Source organism: Gekko japonicus, unplaced genomic scaffold (assembly GCF_001447785.1).
Source record: "Gekko japonicus isolate JY-2015 unplaced genomic scaffold, Gekko_japonicus_V1.1 scaffold459, whole genome shotgun sequence".
Classification (NCBI taxonomy): Eukaryota; Metazoa; Chordata; class Lepidosauria; order Squamata; family Gekkonidae; genus Gekko; species Gekko japonicus.
In genome coordinates, this window is record NW_015173137.1 from 290,032 (window position 1) to 311,099 (window position 21,068).

The 21,068-nt window shown below is 47.3% G+C and overlaps 1 protein-coding gene across 1 annotated transcript in view; it reads left to right on the forward strand.

The window, feature by feature from the left end:
• CDK4 (cyclin-dependent kinase 4) overlaps positions 1 to 16,509 on the forward strand; it is a 19,950-nt gene extending 3,441 nt beyond the window's left edge. The window contains exons 2-8 of the mRNA XM_015422212.1: positions 1,594 to 1,847; positions 5,704 to 5,839; positions 5,970 to 6,137; positions 6,801 to 6,910; positions 9,475 to 9,525; positions 12,556 to 12,691; positions 15,685 to 16,509. Of these exons, the coding sequence (XP_015277698.1) occupies positions 1,630 to 1,847; positions 5,704 to 5,839; positions 5,970 to 6,137; positions 6,801 to 6,910; positions 9,475 to 9,525; positions 12,556 to 12,691; positions 15,685 to 15,777 (912 nt within the window). The 5' untranslated portion in view covers positions 1,594 to 1,629 and the 3' untranslated portion in view covers positions 15,778 to 16,509. The remainder of the gene's footprint in view (positions 1 to 1,593; positions 1,848 to 5,703; positions 5,840 to 5,969; positions 6,138 to 6,800; positions 6,911 to 9,474; positions 9,526 to 12,555; positions 12,692 to 15,684) is intronic.
• Positions 16,510 to 21,068: the final 4,559 nt, after the last annotated feature.

Consider the following 21,068-nt stretch of genomic DNA (forward strand, 5'->3'; position numbering starts at 1 on the left):
AGGGTTTGGAGAGAGGAGGGGCTTCAGTGGGGTATACTGCCATAGAGTCCACCTTCCAAAGCAGCCATTTTCACCAGGTGAACTGATCTCTGTTGCCTGGAGATTAGTTGTCATAGCAGAACATCTCCAGCCACTACCTGGAGGTTGGCAACCCTAATTGGAGCTCTGCTGGGGGGGGTGTCCAGAAAGACTTCCTCTTCATAGTGTTCTTTGTCTCAGATGTGGTATTGAAATTAGTTTTTGAGACAATTAGGTGCAACGTCGCCATTTTCACCAGGTGAACTGATCTCTGTTGCCTGGAGATCAGTTGTCATAGCAGAACATCTCCAGCCACCACCTGGAGGTTGGCAACCCTAATTGGAACTCTGCTGGGGGTGTGTGTGTTTTGCCTTGAGCTGGCCAATACTGCACATGTCCAGAAAGACTTCCTCTTCGTAGTGTTCTTCGTCTCAGATGTGGTATTGAAATTAGTTTTTGAGACAATTAGGTGCAACGTCAACACTAACCACTGGATAAGACTATTTTTTAAATAGGGAAGGAAAGCACGGGATCAAAGTCATCATCTTCCAATAAGAAGGAACCAAGTTCCCAACATACTGTATTTCCCTCCCATAGCCCTGACCTGGATAGCCCAGTCCCTTCATATCTCGGAAGCTAAGCAGGCTAGTATTTGGATGGGTGATCTCCAAGGAATACTAGGGATGTGACGCAGAGTCAGGCAATGGCAAACCACCTCTGAAACGTCTCTTGCCTTAAAAAAAGCAAGTCTAGCTTGCCACCTAGAGCTTCCGGCTGCCAGACAATCTTAGGATCTCCTGTCTATACTACACACACTGCCATGTGATAATTAATTCCCTCCGTAAGGGAGGGGGCAGTGGGGTTAAAGAGTTTAGGCTGATTACTTGAGGGAGAATTGAAGGGTGCTGGGGAAATCATAAAAGAGGTCCATTTGAGATCTAAACATTTATACCTCAGTTATCCCATGAAGCTCACTGGGTGTCCTTTGGGCAGTCACTCTCCACAACCAACTTTTCAGGGTTGTTGTGAAGATAGGAAGGGAGAACCATGGGTTCCTTTTTAAGTAAAGAGAGAGGTTAAAAGGGGCAATATGTGTCAGTGGGAGGGGGGTGTAGATCAAGATGGGTAGCCATGTTAGTCTGTCTGTAGCAGTAGAAAAGAGCAAGAGTCCCAGTAGCACCTTAAAGACTGACAAAATTTGTGGCTGGGTATGAGCTTTCGTGAGTCACGGCTCACTTCTTCAGATACAACTAGAATGTGAATCCATCTGCCCTTGCAAAGTAGATGCTGAATGACATTAGCAGGTGAATGATAATAGCAGGCATGATTGGATTAGGTGTGATATGCAGTGGGTAGTAGGGGTGAAGAAATTAGCATTGGTAATGAGACAGGAAACCGAGGTCTCAATTAAGTCCAGATTGATGCATTGTCTTGAGCTTCATTATCGGGGAGTGTGTGTGACATGGAAGAATAGGCCGGTTTATGGAAGCACAAAGTGATCTGAACTGTGGGGAGTGAGAGGAATGGCCAGCTTTCTAACTAACTGCCTTTGTTTCCCTTGATCTTTCTGAAAAGCCTTTGTGGCCTCTTGGTAGGAGGGGGGCTGCCAGGATGGCCATGGGGGTCCAGGACCAGTATGAGCCAGTGGCAGAGATCGGCATTGGGGCTTATGGCACCGTCTTCAAGGCCCGAGACCTGCAGAGCGGCAAGTTTGTGGCCCTCAAGAATGTTCGGGTCCAAAGCAACGAGAACGGGCTGCCGCTGTCGACTGTGCGTGAGGTGGCCCTGCTGAAACGGCTGGAGAACTTTGACCATCCCAACATTGTGCGGTGAGGGCATGAGGACCAGTGAGCCTGAGTATCTTGGGAGGGGAGGAATATAAGGACATAAAAGGAGCCCTGCTGGATCAGACCAGTGGTTCATCTAATGACCCAGGGCTCCCCATTCTTTATGACCCTGAGGGCACTTTAGAAATTTTGGGGAAAGTCTTTCTACCACAAAATGGCTGACGCACAAGGCAATCCTAAAATGGCTGCCATGGGGGCCAGGACCAATCACAAAGTGTTGGGATATAGCAAGCCAAGCATCTCCCTGTGACGGATGTAGGTGGTCCTTTCTGGTTCTTCTGAAGCATCTCCTGCTCCAGGGAGGTGGAGGAAAGCCAGGGTTGGCTGTTCGCAGTTGGTAAGAGATGCTTTGTTGAAGAAGCAAATGGGCTCCAAGTAACCATTGCTGGGCACCATGACATCCAGGGGGACCATGATGGGAATCACTGGCCCAGTCCACCATCTTGTTTCATGCAGTGGCCAAACACTTACCCTGAAGGACCCACAGGCAGGGCGTAGAGGCCAAGGCCTGACACTCATGCTGCCTCCTAGCACTGGCATTCAGAGGGTGCCTCTGGTTGTGAGAGGGCATACTATGGCTAATTTCTAGGGGGAAAGTGATGAGATTCAAGGATTCCTGAATCTTCAGCCTTAACACTCTGGGCAACCTTTCTTTTAATCCCAAACATGTTGGGAAGGGGGTCGTGCATTCTTCACACACTTCATGTGGGATGTCCCAAAGTAGGGATGCATTATTGAAAATAACAATTGGAGCCTGTGGCATGGCTTAAATCAAGCCATTGTGTTGAAGATGAAATCTTGCCACCCATAAAGTCAGGAAGCGCTTATCCAAAGCTGTATCCTTCTCTGGCAACATCCCATTTTCCAAAGCCTGAAGACTCTAGAAGAAGAAGAAGAGATTGGATTTATACCCTGCCCTTCACTACCCGAAGGAGTCTCAGAACAGCTTACAATCCCTTTCCCTTCCCCTCCCCACAGCAGAGGTAGGTGGGGCGGAGAGAGCTCTTTAGAGAACTGCCCTTGAGAGAACAGCTTCGACAGAACTTGTCACTGACCCAAGGTCACACCAGCAGCTACATGTGGAGGAGTGGGGGATCAGACCCGGTTCTCCCAGATTAGAATCCACGCTCCTAACCACTACACCAAACTGGCGCTCTCTCTCTATTTGGCAGTAGATTGATGATGTCTTTTCTGTTTACTCAAATAGAGCAGAGCGTCCTTCATAAGAAAAAGTGAAGCCTGTGGTTTCTGGGCCTGGATTATGGAATTGGCAGGTTTAACTTGGGGGGGGGGGAGTTTTGTTCAGAGAGGACACATCTGCCTTTGGTTCAGAGCTTAGAACCAGCCATCTTGATGCTTGGACACCCCTTCTTCAGAAATCGATTCAGGCTTTTCGCTCCCATTCAGACTCCATCTTCCAGAACAGAGGCTTTCAACAGGTAGCTCATGAGCTATGACATCTCACTGGCTGCTATAGCCCATTGAAATCCCAGGGAAAGATCTGCTCTAGGCAGTTTTAGTTTATTTCATACAGGCCTTTTCCTCTGTGTGCTACTTAGCTGATAGCTTCCTTGCTGATAAATCAAGACGGGTAGCCGTGTTAGTCTGTCTGCAGCCATAAAAAAGAGCAAGGGTCCAGTAGCACCTTAAAGACTGACAAAATATGTGGCAGGGGGGTATGAGCTTTCGTGAGTCGCTGCTCACTGATTCTTCAGGTATCTGAAGAATTGAGCAGTGACTCATGAAAGGACATACTCTGGCACATACTTTGTTAGTCTTTAAGGTGCAGCTTCACTGCTGGTTCTCTTCGTAGTCCTGCGTTCTGTTTCTAGGGGCAGAACAAACTTGGGAACATTGCCTGGGCAGGGTGGGGGGTAGATTGGGGATAAATTTAATTACTCTCATTAAAGATAAGGTTCGAGACCCCTCTTAAATGCTGGCTGTTTTTGCTGCCAGGCTGGGATTTCTGAAGCAACAGGAGGGAAGGGGGTGTCCAAAGGAATTCTGTTTATTTTATATACTGGTTTATCTCTCATTCTGCCAGCTCCAGAATCAGGTGGGTGGGAACAGTCTGGGGCTAGAAAGAAAAGAAGGACCTGCGTGGGCATAGTGTGCAGCAGAAGGGGCACCTAAGGGACCCCCTCCCCAACCCACAGCCATGACTAGGCTAGACAGGCATTGCAGCTTTTCTTAGTTTGATCAGATCATCATGTACAGACTGGGCTGACAAAGACGAAAGGAGAGAGAATACCAGTGTCTGATGCTGCTGCTGTTTAGAGACAGATAGCAGCCCTGTTAACTCATGTTTCTGGAATTCTGGACCTTGAAAACGGTAGGGAGGTACATCTCAGGGCCAAACCAGAAGATAACCACATCCCCAAGTCCACCAAGGGTTGTGGCGCCATTTTAGAACTTGGTATTTAACTTTTCAGAACATCACGGGAGCCTGGCCCTGCTGGTCTCCATCCGGCCCCACACCTTTTTGAAAAGTTAAAAAACAATCTCTAAAATGGCTCCATGTCATCTGTAGTGGACTTGGGGATACAGTTATCTAACAGTTTGGCCCACAGCTGTCCTTCTCAGAAGTTTTCTGGATCGTCCCCACACCCCTCCACTGCCCTCTCTCCTGTACAAGATTTGTTCATATGCTTAAACCCTGCCTGCTTTATTGAGAGGGCAAAACAAGAGAAGCAGACAACTGACTGGCCATTGGGCTCTGCTTGCTCAAACCTCGTGGTGAAGAATCTGCAGAGCTTCCACTGTTATCAAGTAAGCCAGATCAGAATTTAGTCCCTCTGTTTGCAGGGCCTGCAAATTGGGATTCATCTGGAAAGTTATTCCATTTGGCTGTCTCTGGCATCCATGAAGAAAAGTACGCAATTTACAGTTTACAACTGGGTAGTGCTGACTTAGGAAGGCAGTTCGGAATGGAGGAGGAGGAGGACATTGGATTTATACCCTGCCCTTCACTTGGAGTCTCAGAGCGGCTTACAAACTCCTTTCCCTTCCCCTCCCCACGACAGACACAGAGATTAGTAAATGATCGTGGGAAATTGCAGGGCCATAATAAGGAGAATTTGCAACGGGTGTCAGAAGTGCCACTGGAACAAAGGTTGGGACGTGATATGTGTGAAGGATGGGGTGTCATACATGAGAAGAAAGGGAATAGCGGACAGTGAGACCACGTGGTTTGGGTAGTCCACCTTGTGGGTCTCGATTAAAGTGCACAGTATGGCATGCAGCAGAATAGTGTCGTGGGGTAAGGTCAGTGATGATCTCTTGCATGAACACGTGCATGAAGTTGCCTTATTCTGGGTCAACCTGTTGGTTTATTGAGGTCGGTATCATCTCCTCGGGCGAGTCTGATCTCGTCAGATCTTGGGAGCTAAGCAGGGCTGGCCCTGGTCAATACAAGGAAGACCAGGGCTGCAACACAGAGGCAGGCAATGGCAAACCACCTCTGAAAGTCCCTTGCTTTGCAAACCTGATGGGGTGGCCATAAGTTAGCTGTGACTTGAAGACATTCCACCACCATATCATATACTCAAGACTGGCAGCGGCTCTCCAGGGTCTTAGGTCTTTCTCATCACCTACTGCTAGATCCTTTAACTGGAGCTGCCATGGATTGAACCTGGAGCCTTCTGCGTGCCAAGAAGGTGCTATACCCATGAGCTACAGCCCCACTCCCTCCCCTCTACGTATCCCAGTTTACAATACTGGGTCTTACAACCTGTTTCAGTTCCAGCCTGTTCACCCCATTAGGACAGTGCCTAATTGTGCCGATCCAATTTGAGAATTGGAATGTTTACGAAGCACCTTTCCCCTCATCGCTCTCTAGGCTAATGGACGTTTGCACGACAACACGGACTGAACGTGAAACCAAAGTAACGCTGGTGTTTGAGCATGTGGATCAGGACCTGAGAGCGTACCTGGATAAAACGCCTCCGCCTGGCCTACCAGCAGAGGCAATAAAGGTAATACTTCTGGGTCCTCAGTGTTTTCCTGGACCCGTTTTGGGAAAGTACCGGTTTTCTGGGCAGGTACCTGAATGTAAGTTACATACAGCATTGCATGTGATGCAGCATGCTTTTCTGCCTTGTCCAGGACATGATGCATCAGTTTTTGAGTGGCTTGGAGTTCTTGCATGCAAACTGCATTGTTCATCGTGACCTCAAGCCTGAGAATATTCTGGTAACCAGTTCTGGTCAAGTCAAGTTGGCTGACTTTGGCCTGGCTCGTATCTACAGCTGCCAGATGGCTCTGACACCACTGGTAAGTCTACCTGGTCTGGGTCTAGCAGAAATCCTGAATGATTTTTTTTAAAATCCATGGTTTTTTCCTCTTTAATACAGGCCAGTTGGGAGGTTCACTACAGATCAGTTCTCAAACTTTTGAGATAGTGGCTTGGGGAACCTGTTTTTTTAACAGTTGTTTCTAACGGCACAAAAGGAGATGCCCAAGAATCCTACGTTGTGGATGGGTGATATATGAGGACAGTCCTGTCCGCAGCCAAAAACTACAAAGCTGGACTAGCAGTCTGGGAGAATGGGGGTTGGTTGTGCTGGCTGGATATTATGGGAAAGAAGAACAGTTATGCGTGCACACATAGACAGGCAGTGAACCCCCAGTAGGCTCTTTTGGCTTGTTCAGCACAACCTTGACGCACTTTGGGTGACTCGCCTCTTGATGAGAGTTCTAAACCAAGGCTTGTGTAGTTTGTGAGTCAGGGAAAGGGAAGTGGCCCACCCAGAACCTGGGATCATTTCAAGTATGTATCTTGAAGTGAGGTCTCATAATTCCACAGCTCATGAGTTCCTCTTCTTTTGGACTGGACATATGAATATGAATACACAACACTCATGAATTTGTGACAAATGGAGTGAAGAAGACTTGTGTTTTACTCACGGATGCTACTATCTCTGTCTCCTTCCACAGGTAGTTACCCTCTGGTACCGTGCACCAGAAGTGCTGCTCCAGTCAACTTACGGGAGTCCTGTGGACATGTGGAGCGTTGGCTGCATCTTTGCGGAGATGTTTCGAAGGAAGTGAGTGTGGCAGAGAGGATGTGGGACGGTCTGCAGGGGCAATGATGGTTGTTGGTACATCTGACCAAATTCGGGGAGTGGGCCATGGGTTTGCTGTAGAGAATGGACCCTGGACTTGGTGGGGACATACATTTTGTGTAGGTTGCTGAAATGTCTGCTGGGATGCTCTGTACCAGGAATGTGATGCAGTTAAAATGAAAACACCCTAGAAATGCCGCTTGGTGTGGCAGACTAGGATTCTGGAGACCTGGGTTTGAATCCCCGCTGTTCTGTGGAAACTCACTGGGTGACTTCGAGTCAGTCGCGTTCTTGGCCTAACCTGCCCCAAAGGGTTGTGGTGAGAATAAAATGAACGAGGGGAGAAAAGTGTTGAAAGTTGCTTTGGGTGCCCTATTGCTGAGAAAAGCAGGGTATAAATGCATATAAATACATATTTAAAAATGGCTCGTATTAGATCATTGATTAAATTCTATGACAATATTTGTAGGGTTACTTGGGGGTTTGCAAAAGTCTGGGTGAACTGGCTTTTCTCCAAGATGGGTGGATTTTGACAAAATATGTTACATCCTTTTGTTTTTTACTTTTTGAGTCCTTAGTCTCCAGCAGAATGCATTGTAAATAAAAGGCCAGATTGATAGGGGTGAGTATGGGTAATGGTTCGAGGCAGAATTCTTGCCTCCAGACCCACATATATCCCCCCCCCAGCTTTGAAAGTCCTTGGCAGCCCCCCATTGCAGTTTAGTGAATCATCTTTACCGAGGTCAGCAACACAGCTGGAAAACAATAGATTAGGGCTGGGCCTGCCCAGAGCGTCTGTTCTGCTTATCTTTCAGGCCGATAGAGCAGAGACTGTTGCCACATCTTTTTTCCACAGAGCCGCTCCCCACCCCCTCCCTGCCTGTCTGGGGGGGGCAGGGAATGGAGGTTGGGGTTGGCCCGTCTTCCTTCCCCTGCAGTTATCAAGCAGACGCGTTAGGGGCTGGATGGGCAACGTGGAGTCTTCTGCTGAGGAGGAGTGGAATTCTTTCCAAAGCGTGTTTAAAATTCTCTCTCTCTCACTCCCCCCCCCTGGACTGTGGGGGAACACCCAAAGTGTCTTTCATTGTCAGAAACACCCTGATTTTAACAGAGAAAAAAATTGGAAAGGGTGGCATTAAAAGAATGTTTCACGCCAAAACAATATGCTGACATTGAAGGTAGAATAACATGCAGTCCTTGCAATGGTCAAATGTGTGATGCTCTCTTGCTCTCGTTTCTGCACCTGTGTTCAGGTGCTCACTGTGAAACAATAGCCAGTCGTGACACTGAGGCCATAACTATATATGTATGCTTCCTGTTCTGCTAAGCAATGGGCTACCTAATGTTTTCTGTATGGGAATTATGTGGAACTTGAAAGGGCTCTAATTGGTCCCACGTTTACCTTGTATCGCCCTTCATTCTCTGCATGGGGCTGTCCTGGTTTGTTATTGGCTCGTGACCATGGTCTAGCTCTCCAAGGACTCTGCGTATTTGTGAGCTGAGCGGATCCTTTTGTTCAAGGTGCCCACATCACGCAGTGGTCTTGCTTTGTGTACTTGAGCTGGTCTGTGAGGAGGCATGTTCTTTTTTCCTTTTAAACTCCCCTTGTCATGTGCTGACAGAACAGTCAGATGACCACTTGGTATAAGGGATTGGTCCTCCCACCCCTGGTCAGAGTATTGTGAACTGTCTTGTGGCTTCCATATAGGGCACAGCAGTGGGGTTTTATTTGGTTGCTGTACTAGTCCAGAGCCAGCAGTGAGTAGCTAGTGGGAAGTAATGGTTAAAAAGTTGGTTGCAGTCATATAAGCCGCATTCTCATAAACATTTTCTGGTTCTCTGTCTTGGCCTACAAGTGCAGCAAACCAGTGCCAGGCGGAAAACAGAAAACATGTCGTGTTAAGTTTGGTGAAGCTGGGGGAGCTGTGCACAGGCTTACTACAGTGGATGGCCTCTCCCATTTTTCTCTCTTCCTGCCTCCCAGGAGATGAGGGTGATACAAGAAAAGCCCCATCTTCTAGACAGGGAAGTCTGCATGTTCTAGAGCTTTTACTGGAACAGTCCCCCCCCTTCCTGGTGGAACTGGCTTTTTGTGGATGTCAAGAAGGCCCTCACTCGGTTGGCTCTTTGAAGGCTGTAAAAAAAAAAGCCAAACTATTTAGATGGGCATCTCTTGGAAAACTGGGTCACCTGAAGCGGTCTAACCTTTTTAGACCATAGTTGAGGGATGGGTCTTGTGTGACAAGAACTATTGTTTGGCGGTTTTATTCCTGGTTTTGTGATGGTTTTAAATAAACTTGCTTTGAGTCCTCTGTGGAGAAAACTGTGTTAAAAATGCCATAAATGGAGGGTCCCTGCTTCCGGGGACAGAGTGGGCAAATCCTACAGGCTGGGTTCCTTGTTCTTTTGTGGTAGCCCTTTTCCCTCTCAGTAAACCCTGTACGGGTTCATTCATCACTGGTCTGGGCGGCTGTTAGGCCTGGGTTAGGAGGTGGGGCCAGTAGAGTCCCCACCACAATAACCACAGTTCTCTTTGTGCTCTGCAGGCCTCTCTTCTGTGGCAACTCCGAAGCCGACCAGCTGGGCAAGATTTTTGAGTGAGTCTCATGCCCTTCCTTTGTTCCGGGGGGCTAAGTCACCAGGGGATTGGCAGCCTCTTTTTGTCGTCGCCCCCATAGGCTCTTTTGGCTCGTTCAGCACAACTTTGGTGCACTTTGGGTGACTCGCCTCTTGATGAGGGTTCTAAACCAAGGCTTGTGTAGTTTGTGAGTCAGGGAAAGGGAAGTGTCAATATCTCAGTTGTGAAAACTCCCTTTCAGTTGACCTCTGCCAGATCACAAAACCAGCCGGCCAGAGGCCACAGGGGGAGTCAGCTGATGATTACAGTTAAGTGCTAAGTCTCAGGGTCAGGCAACCTTTTTGATCAAAATGCCAAAAAAGTAAATGGGGGGGGGGAGATGCAGCATCTACCTGTGAAAATGTTGGTGTGCTGGCAAGCGTGGGGGGGGGGAACTAAGGTTGCACTTTGCCAAGCACACCAGGAGGAAGCTGAGTCCCTTGGGTGCTTGGGGGAAAATATGTGGGAGGGCTTCTGGAGTTCTGGCCCCACTGATGAACTCCTGATGACACCTAAATTTTGGCTACTGTGTGACACAGAGGGTGCATTCAGACGGGGGCTTTACATCGGTATAGGTGCCGGTTGCAATCGTTGTACTCACCGGCGTTCAGACGGCGAACATCTGCCTCCCGTCCCTAACCGGTGTAAAGCCCTTTACACCATTGCACTCTGCCACTAGGTCCCCAAGTGGTGGTATCCTGAGTGCAACGGTTGTAAACGCTGTACCTCGCCGTCTGATCGCTCTCCACCGTTGCACAGCTACTTCCGTTCAGAAGCCTCAGGCTTCCAATTTTCGGCCGCCATTTTTTTTAAGGACGACGATATGCGCTTGGGCGAAGCTTCGCCCTGCCGTTTGTATAAAAAAAGAAAGAAAAGGGCCTTACTCTGTAGCGTTTCGGAGGCGTCCAGGACCTCCGGGAGGCTACTGTGCTCTTTAAACTTTAAAGGAAAGTCCTAACCTTTAAAGTTTAAATGTACGACAGGGTTTTTTGCGCATGCGCGAAGATCGCCATTCTATGGGTGGCTGCCTATGCGCATGCGCCAACTAAGTAAAAAAATCCCCCGAAGACGAGTGTGGACGGGCGTATTGCGATGGCTTCCGCTGTGAGGGAGGTAAGTGTGATCGCGTTTCTGCCGGCATAAACTGCACCAGTTCCAACCGGTACAGTTTATGCTGGCAGAAACGCCCCGTCTGAATGCACCCAGAGTGTTGGACCGGATGAGCCATTGGCCTGATCCAACATGGGTTCTCTTATGTTCTTATGTTTTTGTTCGAATACCATTTCGTACCAGTAAGTAGGGTCCCAGTTGCATCAGGAGAAAGGCAGGTTATATGAAGTCTTTCACCTTGCCCCCATTAGAAGTCACGCTGAGACATTTTTAGTCTTGCAGTGTCCAGTGTTATTGCTGCCTTGAGCCTTTCTCCTGGAATATGAAAATTAAGGGTGTGAAGAAACCCAATGTTAAATGTTCCATGATATATTAAGTTGGAAAATATTTGGGGAAGAGAAGAAAGGCTTTTACAGAAAATTAGTTTCTTAACATTTTCTTAATGGTTATTTCTTAAAAACCTCTGTTGGCTGCCTTTGCACCCAGACAGCTTCCCAAAGGCGACCAACATCAAAACATTTCAACATTAAAACACTCAGGATAATAAAGCAGCATTTAAAACAGAGTATATATAAAATATTTAAACAATTCAATTTAAAATATATATATAAAAACACCTAACAACCAGGGAGGAGGGTCAATAACAGTTATGGGGGGTGGGTGGGGATAGGCTGTACAAAACAATGGCTTCACCTACTGGCGGGAGACAGGCGCATCTCCCTGGGGGAGTGAGTTCCAAAGATTTGGTGCCATGAATGAGAAGGCCCTTCTGTGGGTCCCCACCCGTCTAGCCTCAGCTGGTTGGGACACCCGGAGCAGGGCCTCTGGAGATCTATATTTATTTTTTATTCTATCTTTCAAATTTATATTCTGCCCTCCCCATGAACGGACTCAGGGGAGATCACAACAAATAACCAGGCCATTCGGCATCACAAAAACACTATGATAAAATAGTTGATTAAAACATTAAAACAAGGCATTTAAAAGCAGATTGCAACAAAACGGATCGCACCAACCTAAGGGGATGGGTAGAAGGTGGTCCTTTGAGTGGGCTGGCCCCAAGCAGTATAGGCTTTAAAGGTCAATACCAGCACCTTGAATTGGGGTCAGAAGCAAATTGGTACCCTGTGTAAAATGGAACATGAATAGAGTGATAATGGTTGCTGCAACCCAGTCAGCAATCCAGCCGCAGCTACCAACTGTAGCTTCCAGGCAGTTGTGAAGGGTAACCCCATGTAGGGCACATTGTGGTAATCTTAATACAGTTGTTACCAGGACAAGCTTCACAGAGGCAAGATCTTTCCCACTCAGGAAGGTTTGCAGCCGGCTCACCAGCCAAAGCTGATGAAAGGCATCGCTGCCACCTGTTTATTTAGCAGTAAGCCTGGGTCCAAAAACCACCCCCAAGCTGCAAACTTGCTCTTTTAGGGGGAGTGCAACTCCATCCAGAACATGAGATATCCCAATTCCTGGGTCCAACCCTCTCCCTCACCATTAGCACTTCAAATTTGTCCGGATTTAGTTTGCTAGCCCTTGGCTGTCCCGAAACTGTCTCCAAGCACCTATTCATGTTGCTCTTGATGTATTTTGTGAGAGGTGAAGAAGGCAATATGGAAATGGGGGTGGGGCAAGGAGAATAAAGAGAGCCGAATGGCTCTTGTTCATATCTCACACAAGTAGCTATTTGCAGTTTTGGTTTTTCAAGTTTCTAAAGGTTTAACCTTCACTTAGTAACATCAGAACCCTTTTTGACTTACAAGAGGAGAAGAATTCTGGCTAGGCTGCATGACAGAGAACTTGATTTCCCCGAGGTGGGAGCTTTTTAGCCACATATCCACAAATAAGTGTTGCCTCAGGACACCCAGACTGCTGTGGCTAATGTGTTCTCCTTGACTTGCAGTCTGATTGGGCTCCCATCTGAGGAAGACTGGCCACTGGACGTGTCTCTGCCACGCTGCGCCTTTGCCGCCCGCCTCCCACAACCTGTTGAGAAATTTGTACCGGAAATTGAGCTCCTGGGAGCCCAGCTGCTTTTGGTGAGTTCCCCTAAAGGGACAGCAACAATTGAGGGCAAGGGGACTGAAGCCCCGTTAGCTACAGATGGAGCATTGGGAAGGTAAATGGGATGGTGGCCACTGAGGAGGTATCTGTCATGGCTTACTGGTAGATGATGTGGTTACTGTGCAATCCATTTCAGCCTTCATCCCCTCCATCTCTTGTTGAAGGATCTTGGGTAGTAGCAGTTATTGGGAAAGACCTTTCCTTTGCCCGTGTCCCTGGAGAGAGTCATTGCCAGTCAGAAGAAACAATGGCTTGCCCTGACCTGGATAGTCCAGGCAAGCCCGATCTCATCAGATCTCGGAAGCTAAGCAGGGTCAACTCTGACAAGTACTTAGATGGGAGACCTCCTTGGAATAGGCTTTATTCAGCCACCTCTCTGAATATCCTCCAGGCCCCCAGTAGGGGTCAGTCACCAGAGGTCGCCATGGCTTCCAGGTGCACACACACTCACATGCACATATGAAAGATACAAAAAATACCCCCCTTAAAAAGAAGAAGAGAAGAAACAGTGGCTTTAAAGGTGGAGTAGACAAATTCATGGAGGTCCATCAGTCGCTACTAGCCTCCACATCCAGAGGCAGAAAACTTCTGAATACCAGGAATACCAGTGCTAGGAAGTAACATTGGAGAAAGGCTGTGGCCTCTAAAGAAACCCCAGAGGTTTGGCATACTACCTCTACAACGCTTATCTTTCCAGCTGTTAGCCATCCAGCGGAACTGGTTGGCCACTGGGTGAGATAGGAAGCTGGACTAGATGGACTGTTGGGCTCTTCTTCTTCTTACTGTACTGAGCTTGGTGGACTAATGGGTTGTCTTCATACAAGGCAGAAAACTATATGTACAGGTTGGGCTTTAATGGTGTGTACAAATAATGGGATGTGTGACTCTCATGTCCTGGGTTGCATTAATATCCAAGGCTGCTTCCATATAGGGGTTTTCCCTGCATGGGCATCAAGAACACATGAAGCTGCCTTATACTGAATCAGACCTTTGGTCCAACAGAGTCAGTATCATCTACTTAGACTGGCAGTCACTTTCCATGGTCTCAGGCAGATGTCTTTTTGCATCATCTACCACCAGATCCTTTAACTGGAGATGCTGGGGATTGAACCTGAGACCTTCTGCATTCAAAACAGATGCTCTGCCTCTGAGCCATGGCCCCTTCCTGAAGCTTCTGGTTAAAACATGGAATTTGCTGCCAGAGGATGCAACGATGGCCACAAGCGTAAATGGCTTTAGGAGGAGATTAGACAGTCCATGGAGGATAGGCCTATCAGTGGCTACTAATCATGGTGACGAAAGGGAACCTCCACGATCAGTGGCAGTAACCCTCTTGATACCAGCGCTAAGAAACAACATGGGAAAGTCCATGGCCTCCATACCCTGTCGTTGGCCTTCCAGAATAACCACTTTGGCTGCTTTGAGACACAGGATGCTGGACTAGATGGAGCCCTTGTCTGATCCGGCAAGGCTCTTCTTGTATTCTTACGTTGCTCAAACATAAATCTCCTTTGATCTGACTCAGAGGGGGGACTGTGGGGTTACTGTGCCCAGTGTACGCCTCTGGATGTCCACCTGTAGCCTCTACGGGGACGAGGTGAAGCTTTCGCTTTTCGAAATACTGTCCTTGAACAGCATTGTTAAATAGAAAAAAATTAGACCGGCATTGTAGTGCTACCTTTGTGTGTAAGTGGAAAAGGCTGTTCAGATTCAATGTCTCTCCCCCCCTTGTCTAAAAGTGTACTGCAGTGGTTTCAAAAAGCCCCTTCCACTAATATCATGGCTTTTATGGTAGCTGGAGTGGACTGTAGGATACATGCCGTTCTGTCTACATGGATTAATATTGGTGCTGATGTAGTAGGAGTCAAGAAGGGCTGTGGCTCAGTGCAACAGCTCCTGCTTTGCAGGCCCGAAGGTCCCAGGTTAAGAACATAAGAGACGCCAATGTTGGATCAGGCCAAAGGCCCATCCCGTCCAACACTCTGTGTCACACAGTGGCCAAAAATACCAGGTGCCATCAGGAGGTCCACCAGTGGGGCCAGGACATTAGAAGCCCTCCCACTGTTGACCCCCCCCCAAGCACCAAGACGACAGAGCATCACTTGCCCCAGAGCCCCTATCTATACCTTGTGGCTAATAGCCACTGATGGACCTCTGCTCCATATGCTTATCTAATTCCCTTTTGAAGTCGTCCATGCTTGTAACCGCCACCACTTCCTGTGGCAGTGAGGTTCAATCCTCAGCAGTATCTCTAACTAAAAAGTCCAGGCAGTAGGTGATATAAAAGACCTCTGCCTAAGGTCCTGGAGAGCTGCTGCCTGTCAGAGTAGACAATACTGACTTGGATGAACCGGTGATCAGATTCAGTATGAGGCAACTTCATGTGACCTCCTAGTTGCCGCCTTACGTGGTTCAGTCTAGGAATGTGTGTCAAGCTCTTTGGTTTTGGCCCACCATGACTGCCAAGCTGTGGACAAAGGACATGCTCTGTTCAAACAGCTGGCCTATGTCTCTGCATGCCGAGATATTCATTGCCTCAGCCGGTCTTTGGGGAGGGGAGGGGTTATTTGCCTGTGTGGGAAAGAGGCAGATGAAGGTTGGTGATTCAGCATGTGGTGGCAGAGTGACTGCTTACCTTTCACATTTTCGTGCCGTCTTTGAGAGCTGCAGTGAATAATGTCCTGTGCGAACACTCCCTTAGTCATAGAAGCACACAGAGCAATGCTTTTTTCCCAAAATTAGGATTAACAACAGATTGGGCTGTGTGTTGGTAAGCATTGCTGGAATTAGCTGGGGGGGGAAGCACAGTGTGTTTCCTTTCTGTTTGTTTAGCGCATACCAAAGTCTGTCCCCAAGTTCTGTTTTTGTACCGTCACTTGTTGATCTTGCACATGGGAAGTTTTGGAGGCAGGCCAGCTTGGGCAATATTTACATGCACATCTAATGAATTTCCTTTTTGTCTCTCTAGGAAATGCTGACCTTCAACCCTTACAAGCGTATCTCTGCCTTCCAAGCACTGCATCATGAATACTTTCAAGACAAAAGGGCTGTGGATGGGTAGCATCCATGCAGACTTATGGGAGAGGGGAAAGACTGTACAGAAGACTTGTGTGCATATAGGTGTGTGAGGATAATATTGTACCACACTAAGGGGTTCTTGTCTCCAAGTTTCCTGGCTGTGCTGGGAATTAAGGGTGGGCAGGAAGCGAGTGTTGCCGGCACGCATTTAAGGAAAAGTGCGTGTTGCGGGAAGTGCAATGTTCTAAATCCGTCCCACCTGAGAAATGGTGGGATTCTCGTAATATCTCTGTGCCGCCCACACCATACACATTTCATGTACCTGGGTAGATACCCCCAGGCGTTCTTGAGGGCCCCGTTTGTTTATAGTAGGGCCCAGTTTGAGGCATCCTCACTCACGTCGTCTGTGGATTCTTTGCCAAAGGTATCGCCAATGCCTTTTTTTTTCCATAGAAAACTTATAACAGTTTACACAATAATGTTGCTGCCTTTTCCACATTCCTGTGGCTGACAGTTGGACACTCAAAACCCTGCCTTAACTTGTTACGGAGCTCCATGGAAATGGGAGCAAGAGGATATTTTTGTACCAATATTCACAATTTTTTAAGAAATTGTCTTCAAGAGCCAAGACCAGTCAAGGACATTCCTGTATCAATGTGTGTCTTGGCATAGTGATTAACGACCTCTGTTTTTGATTCTAGTCAATCTTTTTTTTTTTTAAAGAAATGCTTCTAAAAATGATGATCTTCAATAAAATGATATGGATTAGGGGGGCCCGGCAAATGCAGTTGAATCTTTCCCCCCTCCCTCTTTTTAACGTTTGATAAACGCCTCCTCGTAGGAAGAAGGATGGGACCTATACAGATGCCAGTGGTGGCATGTGTCCAAATCACTTGCATCAGCCGTGGGGCCCTATAGCTTTGACGCATGCCTGACAATTTTCTGCTCACTTGCACAGACTCAACCTCTGGGGAATTTCTCCTGTTGAATAAGAAAATCCCAAGTTTGAATTTTTTTTGCAGGGACATGTTGAATTTCTGAACAGACATGCCTCTGTACTATCAGGGTACTTGTGTGGTTAGGGTGGAGACAGAGAGAGAGAGAGAGAGAGAGTACTCAGCATTAGCTTGTATCCTGCTCATACAAAATGTCCCCCATTCCTCAGTTTCTTGTGGCTCCATTGATTCTTCTACCCAGTTTCCTTTATATGAAGGCCTTTTCCTGAAGCCCTAGTGAGTTGCAGCCAACAGGAGTTGGGACAACGGCCTGCCTCAACATCAGGCAACTGCACAGGCTCCAATTTAAATGCTTGCAAGGACATGAGGTTTGGATTCACAAGCAAATCCTCCTTTCTTTTCAGCCTCCCCCCAGAAAGCATAACTTGATTGTGGCATTTGTGAGGTGAACTACAGGGAACGTTTGAAAACCATGCAGTCAGAAACACAGGCTAACCAAAATATAACAGGATCACAGTATATAACCTTACAATAAATACAAGAAAACCACAGTGAATGAAGGCTGCTCAGGTCAGAGACCATGTAGTAAATATATGTATTTAGACCTGTATCTAGATCTGTAGACCTGAATTAAAACCTATAGTTGCTTTTCTAGTATGGATCAAAAAACAATCACAAGGTTTCAGCTATGTGAAACAAACTACAAAATTCAGTTAATACAATAATAACAAACCTCCAACTTGTGATAAGCTTGCGTGAAACAAACAACAAAGTTCTGTTAGTACAATATCAACAAAGTTCCAATTTGTGGTAAACTGACGAGCATCTCAGTTTCAACTCGTTTCATCAGTAGTTCCTCAGAAAATAGTCTCTTAATGAGGAACAAAAGCCTTCCAATGCTGACTATACTGGCAAAAGTTTCAAAACATTTGCCAGCATTGTCAGAATTGGAAGGCTTTTGTTCCTCATTCAGACTTCAGAGACTGGTTTATTTCCTATATAAACTTGGCATTTTGAGACTTTAGTTCCAGACGACTCTATGGAAGAAACTTTACTGAAAATGTCTTTGGAGTTGACTATTTTCTGAAGAAGACTACTGATGAAACAAGTGGAAACCAAGGTGCTCAACCGTTTACCACAAATTAGCTTCATTGTTACTGTACTAACTGAACTTTGTTGTTTGTTTCACGTAAGTTTATCACAAGTTGGAAGTTCTTTATTATTGTATTAACTGAATTTTGTAGTTTGTTTCACATAGCTGAAACCTTGTGATTGTTTTGACTGGGTTTTAATACAGGTCTACAGTCCTTTATTTGGATAAACCATGTATTTAGTACATAGTATTTGATGTAAGTTGAGCAGCCTTCATTCACTATGATTTTTTTTGTATTTATTGTATGTCGAAAGCACAGGCAACATTATAGTGCCCTCCTATCTTTGGGAAAGTGGGTGGCATCTTCAAACCCACTTAAGGCACTGTGTGTGGGGGGGGGGTATAGCTTGAAAAAGATCAGTGCAAACTTACTGTTGGATGAAGAACTCAGCCCGCCCGATTGTAACCATTGAAATGCGCTGAATATTCGCACAAATCTAGATATTACACTACACCAGGGGGTCCCCACCAAGTGTTTTTAGAAAGTGGGTGGGGCTCTTGCCCAGTTGGGCTTCTGATTGGACACTGAATATCTGATTGGCTATGTGGCTCAAGTGGTTAAGACGCTGAACTGCAGGCTGTGGAAGGTCGGTAGTTCAGCAGTTCGAGACCCGGGTTGCCGCATGACGGAGTGAGCTCCCGTCTCTAGTTCCAGCTCCTGCCAACCTAGCAGTTCGAAAGCAAGAAATTGCAAGTAGATAAATGGGTACCACTTCGGGTGGGAAGGTAACAGCGTTCCGTGCGCCTTGGTGTTTAGTCATGCCGGCCACATGACCACAGAAACGTCTTCGGACAGCGCTGGGTCTTTGGCTTTGAAACGGAGATGAGCACCGCGACCCTAGAGTCGGATTCGACTGGCTTTCGAGCAAGGGAAATATTATAATCTGCTACCTTTTATGCAGATTATAATAACACTGTTTCAGCGGTAGCGGCCACCCCATTGGTTGTTTGATTGTCTCTTACTCCTCTTCCCCAGTTAGGTGTAGTGGTTAAGTGTGCGGACTCTCATCTGGGAGAACTGGGTTTGATTCCCCACTCCTCCACTTGCACCTGCTGGTGTGACCTCGGGTCAGTCACAAGCTCTGGCACAGGTGTCCTTGAAAAAGAGCAGTTTGTGTCAGAGTTCTCTCAGCCCCACCCACCTCACAGGGTGTCTGTTGTGGGGAGGGGAAGGGAAAGGAGTTTGTAAGCCACTCTGAGACTCCCAAGTCAAGGGTGGGGTATAAATCCAATCTCTTCTTTAATTACCTTTCTTCCCTGCAGTTGGGCTTCCTCTGTGTGTGTGTGGTTCTGTCTCCTGTGGCAGCTATTTTGTGGTTGTGCCCACCACTTTGTGTCAGAATCTGGTCACCACAGGCTCAAAGAGGTGGGGGACCCCCACGTTACAGCAGTCATTTGCCATTGGATTTTCCCATGTGGACTGAACAGTCCAGTTGCAAACAACTGCTGGAATGCAATGTTGGACAATGGGGAAGTGGCCCAACTATCCGTGACTGTCTATGTAGATAGCTACTGTCAGTCTGTGAGGGTATGCTTACCTAATGAGGCTAGAGAAACCCTGGAGGTTTGGTGTAGTATCTCTGCAATACTCATCCTTCCTGCTGTCCGTGAGCCTGCAATCCCCCCGTCATTTTAGATGGGGAGTAACCCTTTGTGTTACATATGCTGAACCATGTCCTAAGTGCCTATTCTCAAATGCCAGGTCAGCCCTATAACTTCAGAAATCGTGTTAAAGCCTTTGCCGAAATTGTGGAGGGAACTGCAACTTTTATCTACGCGGGGGGGGGGGGGGGGGGGCTAGGCAGATTTTATGCTGCTTCAAGCTTCCTTCTTGGAAGCACGAACCTCACACTTATGAATTAGCTGTCCCTAGGTCTTCCTGCCAACCTAGCAGTTCGAAAGCAAGAAATTGCAAGTAGATAAATAGGTACCACTTCGGGTGGGAAGGTAACAGCATTCCATGCGCCTTGGTGTTTAGTCATGCCAGCCACATGACCACGGAAACGTCTTCGGACAGCGCTGGCTCTTTGGCTTTGAAATGGAGAGAGCACCGCAACCCTAGAGTCGGACTCGACTGGCTTTCGAGCAAGGGAACCTTTACCTTTTACCTTTAGGTCTTCTCTAATGGTGGTAACTACGCTTCTCTGGCTTTCCTAGATCTCTGAAGGGGTAACTTAATGTCACAAACATGTACTGATATACTTGGTGCCTTGCTGCCAAATGTGGCCATAGCTTCCACTGAAAAGTATATTGTTCAAAGGGGTGCCAGATGATGGAAGAGTCTTAACACACGCAAGTCATCACTCAGGGCTTGTTGCTGGAGATCGAGGCCACATCCCTCTGAACACTGGAGGCTCAGTGCCATTGGCAAGGGGCCGTGTTCCTGTCTGTGTAGGATCATAGAGGCACTTGGCCCAGTTGTCATTAGAATTGGTGTACTAGTCAAAAGTTTTGGTCTTGCTCAGACTCAGATAGTCTAAAATAGCTATCAGTACTTCTTGAATATTTTTCCTTTGGAAAATGTTAGATTAATGCGGGTATGTTGTTGCCCTTTGGTGGCACGAATGTTGATAACCCCCAGGCAAAGTACTTTTGAAAGTCTCTTGAGAACTGCTCGCTTGTAGTCTGTACGCTTCCCTGTTATCTGAGGCGGTCTTTTGGTGAAATAGTGAATAGAAAAGGTAGCCAATATTTGTATAGAGGCCACAGGGAAAGGGCAGGATCTAAAATTTTAAAGAGTCGGCCCAGGAGAGCTGGATTCAAATCCCTGAAGCTTGCTGAGTAATATTGGACTGGTCATGCCCTCTGTCGAACCTACCTCATAGGCTTTGTTATGAGGGGGAAAAAATGGAGGACAGAAGAAGAAGAGATTGGATTTATACCCCGCCCTTCAGTACCCAGAGGAATCTCAGACCAGCTTACAAACTCCTTTCCCTTCACCTCCCCACAACAGACACCCTGTGAGGTAGGTGGGGCTGAGAGAGTTCTGACAGAAACTGCTTCCCCCCCCCCCCCCAAACAACCGAAGAACTATGGCTTGCTCAAGGTCACATCAGCAGGTGCAAGTGGAGGAGTGGGGAATCAAACCCGGTTCTCCCAGTTTAGAGTCCGCGCACGTAACCACTACACCAAACTGACCAGGTTAAAATGTACAAGATAGCCTGTATGCTAACCCCTGAAAGTCTCCCCCACACACACACACACAAATACCAAAGGATTAGGGTT